The 12398-nt window shown below is 45.7% G+C and overlaps 2 protein-coding genes across 3 annotated transcripts in view; one reads left to right on the top strand and one right to left on the bottom strand.

Annotated features, from left to right (window-relative positions):
- LOC137631246 (Golgi to ER traffic protein 4 homolog) overlaps positions 1-12398 on the top strand; it is a 445029-nt gene that overhangs the window by 297298 nt on the left and 135333 nt on the right. The gene's annotated exons all lie outside the window — the stretch shown is intronic.
- The window catches only part of LOC137631244 (Golgi to ER traffic protein 4 homolog), an 89421-nt gene that overhangs the window by 29461 nt on the left and 47562 nt on the right, over positions 1-12398 (bottom strand). The window contains exon 3 of the mRNA XM_068363028.1: positions 6600-6694. Within this exon, the coding sequence (XP_068219129.1) occupies positions 6600-6694 (95 nt within the window). The remainder of the gene's footprint in view (positions 1-6599; positions 6695-12398) is intronic.

Raw genomic sequence — 12398 nt, 5'->3', positions numbered from 1 at the left:
GGAAAAATAGCCCAGTGAGGAAAGGAAATAAGGAAATAAATAAATGAAGAGAACAAATTAACAATAAATCATTCTAAAATAAGAAACAACGTCAAAACAGACATGTCATATAATAAACTATCAAAAACATCAAATACAAATATGTCAAATAAACTACAAAAAGACTATGTCCGCCTGGTCAACAAAAAAGCATTTGCTCCAACTTTGAACTTTTGAAGTTCTACTGATTCAACCACCCGATTAGGAAGATCATTCCACAACTTGGTCACAGCTGGAATAAAACTTCTAGAGTACTGCGTAGTATTGAGCCTCGTGATGGAGAAGGCCTGGCTATTAGATATTTTCACCCACCTGTTTGTGTGTCTAGAATAAGATTCCACATATGAATCAAAAAATATTTCTAATGAACCTTCTCACCTTCTTGGACCTCTTCTCATCCCTTGCTAAAAATCTCTGAGGGAAAAAATTAGATAAAGATGAAAATTCTTTTACTGCATTTTGAAGTACATAGAAGTAAAATCAATACTGCTTTTTAGATGAATTCTAATATACTGAAAGATGCCATCAAATTATTTAACCAATGTCTTGCTGATGCTGACATATGGTGGGTTTAAATTTATGCTGATGTCCAAACTGTGGTTCCTCAAAGTACCTCAATAGCACCTCCATTGTTTTTTGAGACTAGGGCTTAAAAGTGTCCCTAATCAAATGATTATCATTAAAATCTTGTTCAACACATAGGAGCTCACAAGTCAGCATAGACCTATAACTTTTGTCAGAACGGTAAACCTCTTTATCATATCTAAAAACTTCTCTAATGTTAAAGTTTCACTTTATAATCTCATCTTACTAAACCCCACCAAAGTACAGGTAGGTGTGTGTCAGAGTCTAATTTGGGCATTTTGTGAGTGTTAATCTTCCTATTACAATACACCTTAGTAAGATAGGAGGATTTTGGTGTACTACATTACCCTGATGTTGCTTGAGAAAGCAATTCCTGTTTTTATTACTGAATGGGTTTTACTGCTCATAGAGTCCCAGCTCTGTGAACCTCTCTCTCAACAGCCATGTAATCACTTTCTCTTTGCATTTGCCAGTCTACAAGACTAATCAAGACACATGCTAAGGTAATATAAATTATTAAATTCAAAACCAACCCTAAAGCATGGAATTCACTGCTCTCACCTGATAACACGACATTCGGAGATAATTTGTATTTTTCCCTAACTAATACAAACCTGGAGTTATTTATGTGGATATTCTTTCAGCAGCAGCTGGAGGTGGCCATTAGACTTTAATTGCGAGGTAGCAACCCTGCCTAACCGCTTATATACTCTCACAGCAGTGAGAGACGTCACTTTTTATTGCAGGCAGGATTTATGGGGAGCAGGTGAAGGTGGGCCAATTTATATAAATAACTCCAGGTTTGTATTAGTTAGAGAAAAATACAAATTATCTCCAAATTTGTCATTTGTTCCCATACACACAAACCTTCCGTTATTTATGTGGATGACTCACTCTTTGGTAGGTGGAAGTCCTAGATCTAGCATGGACATTGACCCGGTTTAACTATTACAGTATATGACTGTGGTCTAGAGAAAGCTTTGACATCTCGCTGAAATATACAAAGTGAGTATATTTGCGGCCTGTGCAATGTAGTAAAATAGAGGTTGTTATTTGCATGAACATCTGTGAGTTTATATAGAAAAAACAACAAGACGTATCCCATTGCTCCCTCACAGAAAGCAATGGGGATGTTGACAGTATCACAATTTTATAACTTATATTAGGTTACACAATAGAAGTGATAATTACCTGCAGAGGTTGAAGTCAGCTTGCAGAGAGACCCCTGGTGCTGTACCCCAAGGCAGGGGAAGATGAAGAAAGAAAAGCCAGACATTCTCATTCATCCCAGTCTTAACCCAGGTGACCAATGCCCTCAACCAACTGCTACTTGACCATCAAGGAGCTTGAGGTATCTTAAACCACTTGTTGAGCAGCCACCACAAGACCGATAGTAAACGCATCGAGTCTCATGTGGATCACGTCTAAGAGATAATGGGCTGTGAATGCGGTTTGTCTTTTCCACATGCCTGCTTGGAGAACCTGCAACACGGAGAAGTTGCATTTAAATGCCCGGTAAGTACTGATTCCCTTGATGTCATGGGCTCTAGATCGACGAGCCTGAAGAGGATCCTAAGCCAAGGCTCTTTTGATCCCTTGGCGAATCCGAATCCAGGAGGAAAGTGTGTTCTCAGTGATCCTCCTATTTACTCTCCCTGAGCTAACAAACAGATATTAGTCTGGGCCATGTTGCTGCAATGCATTTAAAATAGTACCTACAACTCCTCACTGGGCAAAGTAACAACTGATCTGGGTCGTTGGTTACAGAGCAAAGACTCGCAATTTGAAAGGGCCCGAATCTATGGTGCAGCATTCACAGATTTTGAGTCTTAGCATTAAACTCTGGGACGAAGCTTAGCGTCACTTCCCCCCATCCCCTTGAATGGGTGATGTCATACGAGAGGCCATGAAGTTCACCGACTCTCTTTGCCGAGGCTAAAGCAAGCAGGAACGCCGTCTTCAAAGTGAGATTTCGGTCAGTTGCATGGCGTAATGGTTCGTAGGAAGGTCCTTTTAAGGATCTCAAGACACAAACGACGTTCCAAGGAGGACGACTAATCTTTGACTAGGGCCAAGTGATCTAATAACTCCGTATGAGTAAAGAAAGCTCCAACGAGGAGGAAATGTAGACTCCTTTCAGCTTGAAGGCAAGGCTTAAAGCTGAGCGATAGCCTTTCACCGTCAATACTGAAAGGAGCTTTTCTTCTCAAGGGTATACAAGAAACTCTGCTATTACTGGAATAGTGGCATCGAGTGGAGAGATATTCCTTCCACGACACCAACCACAGAAGACTCTCCACTTTGCTTGGTAGACCAAGGCTGAGGACCTACGCAAGTGTCCAGACATTCGTTCCACAACTTGTCGTGAAAAGTCTTTCTGAGAGAGACGTTGGATAGTCTCATTATGTGAAGTCGAAGCGACTGCACGGTCTTGTGGAAGATGTGGAGGGAGTTCTCTCAGTAGATCTACTAGAAGTTGCAGGAGGTCTGGAAACCACTCTACGTGATACCATAGCGGAGCTACAAGAATCATCATTAGATCTTTGGACGTTCTTGTTTTGTTGAGCAGTCTTCTCATCAGACAAAACGGGGGAAAGGCGTACACGTTGATGTTGTCCCACCATTGTTGAAATGCATCTTGCCATAGAGCCTGAAGGTCCGGGACTGGAGAACAGTACAACGGAAGCTTGCTGTTCACAAATGTTGCGAACATGTCTACAGTTGGGGGAACCCCACAAAGTCAGGACTTTGTTGGTTATCTGACAATTCAAGGACCATTCAGAGCCTACTATCAAGAGTCGCTCTGCTCAGATTGTCCGCGAGCACATTTCTCTTGCCAGGAATGAAGCGAGCTGATAGGGACACAAAGATCTTCTGACCATCTGAGGATCTTTACTGCAAGATGGCAGTGAGGCTGAGAAAAGGTACCGCCCTGTCAGTTTATGTAAGCCACTACTGTGGTGTTGTCGCTCAACAACACCACAGAGTAACCTACCAGCAACTGTTGGGACTGATGAAGAGCTAGGTAGGCTGCTGCTCTCATCTCTAGAAGATTTATGTACTGGTACCTTTCTCATTCTGACCAAAGGCCAGAGATTGTATGGTGCAGAGGTGAGCCCTCCACCCTTCTTTTGATGTATCTGTGAAGAGCATCAAATCCCAATGGGGAACAAGAAGATTCTGGCCCTGTCGAAGGTTTCCATCTGCCATCCACTAATTCAAATCTGTCACCTGGTCCTGAGTTATAGGAACTAGAGTGTTCGGTGGATCGGAGTGTTGGTTCCACCCGGACTTCCGCTGCCATCTTATCTTGAAGCAGCCGTTTGGAACTAGACGGATGAGAGAGGTTTGATGTTCTAACAGAGTCAACCAACGAGAAGCTGGAAGGACTTCTTTTCTGAAGAAAGGCACAGCCACTTCCATTAGATTTGCGCGCAAAATCACGAGTTTCACGCGTCTACAGGCGCAATTCACGAGCAGAAGTGCTCGCAACAGGAGCACTAAGAGCCACATAGGAAGAGGAAGGTCTAACGCCTTTCTGCTGCCGCAGAGAAGCACCTACGTCCGACGAAGTCGGCACAGAAGGCCTCTGAGTAGGAACAACCCTAATCGTTGGAGAACGCGTTACAGTGGGACACGTTTCCAAGCATTGCATAGGCGAATGCTTTGCTAATACTCCCCAGGCAATAATGGCACTGGGGGTTTAGCCGGACACCTGTCTGAGGAGTAGTCCTTCTCAAGTTCGGTCAGATGTCGTTTGGGAGAAGGTGGGGTTGAGGGGCTACGCACTGATGGACTAAGCGAACGCCTACCTCTACCTCTATATGAGGAACGCCTAGACCTTGATCGCGAATGCACAGTTCATGATCGTGAACAAGCTGTTCGTGAACGGGAGCGTCTAGCTCTCGTTCGAGAACAGCGTGAGCGTTGTGACTGCCTAGCTCGTGAATGTGAGCGTCGGCCTCGTGAACGTGAACATCATTCTCGTGAACGGAGCCCTCGCGAGTTTGAACGCCGCTCTCGTGAACGGGAGTGTCGTCCTCCCAAGAGCGAGCGCCGTTCTCATGATCTAGAACGCCAGCATCTGGACCTGGGTCTAGATTGTGTTCATGATCATGCAGACCGCAATCGCGAGACTTCTCCTCGTGAAGAGGAACGCCTCCGAGGAGAGGGTTAAGTCCAAAGGTCTCGTGAGCGTGAAGCTCTAGAGCATCAACGCTTCCAGAAGAAGAGCGTTCGGATCGTGATGACCTACGATCCATCAGATCTTAACAGGGAAGTGTGTTCAGAAGGGCGAGGCGATGGCGATGCTCGTTCTTTCGCGCTGCTGGTGGTAGGAGGGCTAGTCCCTGGAAAATATGCACCTGTAACCTGCGGGTTCCTAGGATGGAGAGAGGGTTTGTCATCAGCAGGAAGCCATTAGAGGTGTGAACGCGAGCGGGCACCTTGCCCGCGTGTAGAATGGCTAGGAGAAGGTGAAAGATGGACTTCTCACAGTTCCAAGACGTGATATGTTGACGGCTCTGGAGAAGGGTCCTTCCTAGCAATGTGCTGAAGGAGACCCAGAAGTTCCTCCTTCAAAGGGGGTCCCAAAATCCCTAAGGTTAGCCACACCTGCCAAAGATCTGAAAGGGAGAATGGCTCCCCAGCAGCTGAAGGTCAAGTCACTCCTCTAGGGAAGCAACAACCGCCCCAGTATCCCTGTGTTGCCAAGGAGTTAGTCGGTCTCCACTCCTTCTCGATCGGCCCTCAGAAGAGCGCGAGCGAGAAGGAGCTATTGAAAGAGATTTGGGGGTGCAAGGCGAAGAAGACCGCGCTTTTCTCGCCCGAGGGAGAATGATCGCGCTTGGACTTCTTCTTCCTATACCGTCCAAATTTCTCCCAATGGGAGGCAGGCCACTTCTTACACTCTGCGCAGGGCGAACCCTGCTCGCAGCGATGCCCTCTGCACAAAGGACACAGAGAGTGCGGGTCGGTCTCCAACGAAAACATGAGAGTACCGCATGCGGCAACCTCGCGCCCTGGACAGGTTCACATGAAGGCGATCGAAGAGAAAACAGCACACCTGAACAGAAAAAGAATATCAAAAAGTTCAATGACAGTCTGGGGAGAGAGAGGACACGTCCACTCTCTACCGAGCCAAAAGAAAAAATGACGTACAGTACCTCACTGCTGCAAGTGTATATACAGTACTGTATAGAGGCGGCTAGGTAACCCTAAGCCATCCCCAGCCTACCCGCTCAAGCGATTAGACAGGATTGCCACCTCGCACTTTAAGTCTAATGGCTACCTTCCAGCTTCACCGAAGATGATCCAAATAAATAACGGAAGGTTTGTTAGTATGGGAACAAAATGGTAATGGGGGTGTTACGTTCCTGGATATTGGGAAAGTCTGTCTATTTTGGGACTTTGTTACTATGAAACTTGAAAAAACATATCATTGATATATTTGTAATAATTTGGAGTAAAATATGTTATTAACCATGTGCAATCATATTATGATGCATATTCTCTCTCTCTCTCTCTCTCTCTCTCTCTCTCTCTCTCTCTCTCTCTCTCTCTCTCTCTCTCTCTCTCTCTACACAGGTGGTTACTACACAATTCAGCAATAGATGAATGTGGTAGTGATTTTTCAGTTGTTTTCGTCTCGAGCAGTCTCATGACGGGAAATGGCTTAATGTTGAGCGTAAAATACAAACTATATTTAATATACAAAACAAAATTAGAGCACAATTTAATACATTACCTAACAGTGCATGCCTCAATACACTAAAGTACCATACTTGATGTATACTACAGTACAATACATGACTTCATACACTACAGTACAATACATGACTTCATACACAACAGTTTAGTACAAGATTTAATACAATACAGTACAGTGATGGACTTAATACACTACAGTAAAATACAGAATTTATTACAATACAATACAGTACTTTACTTTTCTTAAAACAGTAGAAAATACTCACTTTGCTATTCTAGATATATGGTGCTCTGTAGCTCTAGTTTTTGATTTTTCTAATACGTCAAGCATGAGTAACGCAAGATCAGCACCACTTGTTTGCTGTAAAGATAAAAAAAATAAATGTCATTAAAATTTTCAAAATGTTTCCTTAATCAATTAATTTAAACAAATACAGTTCAAAAATAACAAAATTTGTAAGTAATTTGTATTTTTCCTAGTATACAAACCTGGAGCTATTTATAGGATATAATTTTGGCATAGCTGAAAGACGAGCCATGATAATTTTAGTGAGAGATAACTACCCTCATCCGCTAGTTAGCAGGTGGGGGGTGGGGTAGACTGGCTACCCCGGTCACTCACACCTCTCGGCTGAGTAACCACTTTGCTTTATGGCAGGACTTCTCGGGGGACAGGATGGCGGGCCAATTTGTGTAAATAGCTCCAGGTTTGTATACTACGAAAAATACATATTACTTACAAATTTGTTATCTGTTCCGGCGTAGATACAAACCCTTCACTATTTATAGGGTGACTTACTCTTAGGAGGGAGGAAGTCCTCACCAACTGGCCTTGGTCTTGACCCAGGGTCCTCTCTATTTCGATCTGTGATCGATAGTAGAGGGGACCCTACCCTCGCTAAAATCAAGTGCTGATATGAGGTAATGCACTGATAGCGACCTGCAAATGCTTGTGTGTAAGTGGAACTAACAGTGTGGCTTGTCTTTATCATAGCAACTCGAGTACAAAATCTATTGTTCTTAAAGACTTACCCAATACCCTCCCTCAAAAAGGTATTGGGGACGTAACAAAGTATTCTTCTATACTTAGGAGGCACAAGGGAAATGGGTCTTACTTGCAGCGAGGTGAGGTCAGCTATGCTGAGGCTTGCAGAGCTGTTTTCCCCAGAGGGGAGAAGATGAAAGGAAGAAAGGAGCCAGGCATTCTTACTCATTCATCCCAGACTAATCCGGGTAGCCTCATACTCAACCCTCTGCTACTTGTCCATCAAGGAGCCTGAGGTGTTTAGACCATTTGTTGTGCGACCACCACAGGACCGATGGAAAAGGTCTCCAAGTTCTTGTGGGTTACATCTTTGCAGGTAGTGGGCCCTGAAGGTCGATTGACGCTTCCACATGTCCACTTAAAATATCTGTGCCACAGAGTAGTTTCTTGAACACCAGGGACGTATCAATGCCACTGACGTTACAAGCTCTGGGTCTTAGGATGGAGGAGAGTCTAGATTGAGAGTAACCTCAATTGCCTTCCGATCCAGGAGGGGAAGGAAATCCTTGAGGTTCCCCTCTTGACCTTCCCCATGGTGGTCAACAGTGCCGACTCACGGGAGCGAGCTGGTATCGTTCTTTTAACGTAACCCCACACACTTCACACTGGGTAAAACCCCAGTTGATGGGTTTTCGGTTACCGGAGAGAAGACACTTTATTCGAAACGGAATGCACCTAGGGTACAGCACACTTAGATTTTGAGTATTGGCAATCCACTCAGGGACGCCGCTGAGGATTACATCTCCCTGTCTCCTAGAGTAGGAGACAACAGAAGATGGATCATACAATACACTAACTCTCTTGGTCAAAAGCCCAAGTGAGTAGAAAGGCCGTCTTCCGTGTAAGGAAGCGATCTGCTGCCGGGCATAAAGGTTCGTAGAGGACCCGAACCGTGTTCCCAGGAGGAGGTTGAGATCCGACGGGGGACAAGTTATCTCACACTTGTATTGGTAAAGGCATCGATGGGAGAGAATCCCCTTCCACGACATCAGTCACAAAGGACCGAACACTTCGCCTGGAAGACCTATGCTGAAAAGTGTCTGAGGTGCCTAGACATCTTTTCCGCAACTCGTTGCGAAAGGCCTCTCTGAGAGGGGTGGTGTAGGATCGTGCCAGGTGTGAAGTCGAAGCAAAGCTACGGCTTAGGAAAGTGTTAGCATGAGGCTGCTTGGAAGATCGTGCCATGGAGGAAGATTCCTCAGAACTCCGTCAGGAGCTGTAAAAGGTCCAGGAACCATTCTGCGGGATGCCATAGCGAAGCTATTGGAGTCATTGATAAGATCTTGCTTATCCTGACTTGGCTGAAGATTTTTTCACCAGACCAAAGAGGGGAAAAGAAAAGGCACACCTCTAGGCTGCCCCACCGATCTTGGAATCTGGGACTGGGGAACGGTCGAGTGGGAGCCTGAAGATCAGGGCCGCTGCGAGCATAACCACAGTCGGGGACCTCACAAAGTTAAGACTTTGTTGGATACAAGATGATTCCAAAACACTAGGAGCCCACTATCTGGGTGGTTTTGCAAGCACATTCCTGTACCAGGAATGACGCCAGCAGATGGAGGCAACTAGTTGTCCTCTGTCTATCTGAGGCCTCGTACAGCTAGATGGTTCTCTATGAGAGGTGAATGCTGGTACCTTTCTGAATCGGGCCAACAGACGAGGCTGGAATGGTGCGGCATATGCGGCCCCCCCTCTTTTGATGCATTAAAGAGAGCATCAGATCCAGAGGGAAGACGAGAAGACAGGCCTCTTTGCAGAAGCTCTCGTCAGCCACCCATCATCCGCGGATTGTCCAGCGGTGAGGGGGGGGGAGTGCATAGCAATAAACACATCTCGAGATGATGTCGAGACGTGTAACTAATTGCACGTTCTTGCAACCAAGGGGAACAGCCTGTTCTCCCTCCAACTCCCACTCCCACTAATCCAGTGTGGTTGGCCGAATAAGACCGATATCAAACGGTAAACCAGTTAATCAGTACAGCTTATATTATAATAGCGACTCTCCATAGAGATCGCTTTCTGGACAAGAGACTGTACGGTAATCACCGAACGCATCCAACCAAATCCAAGAGGGGATTGAGATGTACCTTCAATCTATTGTTGGTTGGGTAAAGAGCATAAGTCTACTACGGAGTGGTAACACCGAACTGTGAGCATGACAAGTATACATGCGTAGTTCAACTTAAAAGTCGTGTCTGGAACTCAGTTGGAGAACGTTGAAAACGTTCGTAACGGAAGTTTCCCCTTCTTAGGACAAAAAGCATTCGTACTTCTCCATCTCCGATCGGTAAACTAGCATTTATGCTAAAGGTTCCCTACTAGGGAACAGATATGGTCATGAGAAGTTTCCAGCCAAAGCCTTAGTAGGAGACTAAGACTTCCGATCGGGGGAAGGAAAAAAATGCCTATAAGGAGGCAGAACGTAAATGCCGTATGTCTGGTTACAGTAAAGTAGCCAAGTAATGTACTGAATAACCTGGATTCAGTAAGGGTCATAAATATACAACTTAATAGAACGGAGTTCTAATAGCCCTTATTGGCAGAAAGATCGCTTGCACGCATATATGTACTTGTTCATTTGCGCTAGCGCATGCGTATTCTCTGCCTCCACGAAACGTTTGCAACGAATCCGGTTGTGGGAATAATGTATGTGCGATGAATCGCAACATTATTGCCAAAGGAATTTTGATTCTTGACTAACTGTAAAATTTTCTTGAATGAGAGCTAACATGTTCTCAAACGAAATACTGTATACAGTTATAAAAGCGATCATTTCCCCTTTGGTTTACCCCTTCTCTTTATGTGAGGGGCTAGCCAGTGTTCATTACACAGAAACGGATGTCTGGTTACCTGTGGGCGGGGTTTGAAACGTTCGTAAACGTAATGAAAAGTTGCCCACGCTGTTGCTATCGTTCTTTTAACTTCAGCTAACAATGTTCCTTCAGGACTAATAGGTCAAAACAATAACCTTTAAGGATAGAATAAAAAGTCTCGGAAGCCTATCGTGTAAAAAGATAAGTTGTCGTACCCAGGGTACAATGACGGGGGAGGCTGCCTCCATCAAACGGTAGAACGGAGTTTAAGACAATAACCTCGCGGTTTTGTCTTGGCTAGAGCGCATGCTCCGGGACGGCTTACGGCCTTCATGAAGTTCTAACAACACCCAATGAAGTTCTGTAAAAACTTCTCAGGAATGAGTCTCCCGAAAAGGGTGAAGACTCGAATGTGGGGGTTTGCTTCAACAAGGCCAGACATAACTACCATCAACCGCTTACTCAAAGGAGTTGCCATCGAACGCCTTCTCGCTAGTGAAAAACTACCATCTAATTCAGGCAAGGCCTGCCAGGGGAAATGAACTGGAATGTAAAGAATTTTTCATTCCCCGCTCATTTCCGTCTGCTAACCAAACCACTCAAAGTGGGAAGGTGGAGGGAAGATGACGGTGGTTCGTTCGAAAACGAAACGATCGGTGCTGGCGAAACTAGACTAGCTGACATAGTAATCAGCTGGGAGTGTACAGTAACATATCAAGTCACACCTTTGGAAGACCCATCCCGTAGGGGAGGGGGGGGAGGTCGACCATCGAGTTTTCAGAAAAAACTCTGGATCGCGGAAACCGAGAGATTCGGATGAGAGCCTTGGGGTTCAGAATCTATCTGTGAATTCCTTTCTCACGACCTTAAGGGATGTTGTGCCGAAAACCCGTAGGAACTCTGTCGCTAATTCCTGATGGAATTTTCAGGAATCGTGTTACGTGACCAGGACCCAAAGGAGCTGTGTCATAGTTACCTACAGAGATTCAGAAACCCCTAGGCAGCAGGCATCCCTCTGTCATAAGAGTAAAACTCTTAATGACGATAAGCGCACGCGAACAATTCACGGGACAAGAGTTCGAAAACTCTCTATCGTGAGAGTAAAACTGTTGTACACTCGTGAGAACTTCGCGCGACGAGTTAGAAAAACTCTCAGTCATAAGAGTTGTTCACGCACTTCAACTGATTGCGTGCGCCTAGTTGTTAGTGCGGGCCAAGGTGGTCGTGCGTCCACGCCAAATCGGTTGTGTGCGCTACATCGGCTGTGCGCGCCAATCCGATCGTGTGCACCAAACTGGTTGTGCGTGCCACATCGGCCGTAAGTGCGAATTTGGTCGTGCGCGCCACATCGGCCGTGCGTGCCAAATTGGTCATGCGCGCCAATTTCGTCGTACACGCCAATCCGGTCGTGAGTGCCAGATCGGCCGTACGCACATAAGGTTTGTCATGCGCGCCAATTTGCGCGCGAGAGCTCTCAGTGTAGCGAGAGTACTCACTATTACGTTCACCCGAAGGTTCACGATAGCCTGTGTTGTGTGAGCACGAACAATCAACACAACGAGAGTCCGCAAACTCTGTCATATAAGTATGGCTATGATTACGAAAACTGCTTTGTGAGACCCCGAAGGATCAGCGCAAACGAGAAACGGAAGTTTCTCTGTCACGAGACCCCGAAGGATCAGCGTGACTAAGGGCACAAGAGACCAAAGGCCTAACGTAGCCTGTGTTGCGAGACCCCGAAGGATCAACGCAACGAGAAACCAAAGTTTCCGTCACAAAACACCGAAGTGTTGGAGTGGCTAAAGTTACGAGAGCCCAAGGGTTCTGCGTAACTAGTGTTACGAGACCCCGGAGGGTCAGCATAACGAGAAACCGAAGTTTCCTTGTCACAAAACACCGAAGTGTCAGTGGACAAAAGTTACGAGAACCCAAGGGTTCAACGTAACTAATGTGACAAGACCCTGAAGCGTCAGCGTAACGAGAAACCGAAGTTTCCCTGTCACAAAACACCGAAGTGCCAGAGTAACTAAAGTTACAAGAGCCCAAGGGTTCATCGTAACTAATGTTACAAGACCCCGATGGGTCAGCGTAACAAGAAACCGAAGTTTCCCTGTCACAAAACACCAAAGTGTCAGAGTGACTAAAGTTACGAGAGCCCAAGGGTTCTGTGTAACTAATGTTACGAGACCCCGAAGGATCAGCGTAAC

This window comes from Palaemon carinicauda, chromosome 39 (genome assembly GCF_036898095.1).
Source record: "Palaemon carinicauda isolate YSFRI2023 chromosome 39, ASM3689809v2, whole genome shotgun sequence".
In the NCBI taxonomy this organism is placed as follows: Eukaryota; Metazoa; Arthropoda; class Malacostraca; order Decapoda; family Palaemonidae; genus Palaemon; species Palaemon carinicauda.
This window is presented reverse-complemented; position numbering and strand designations above follow the sequence as displayed.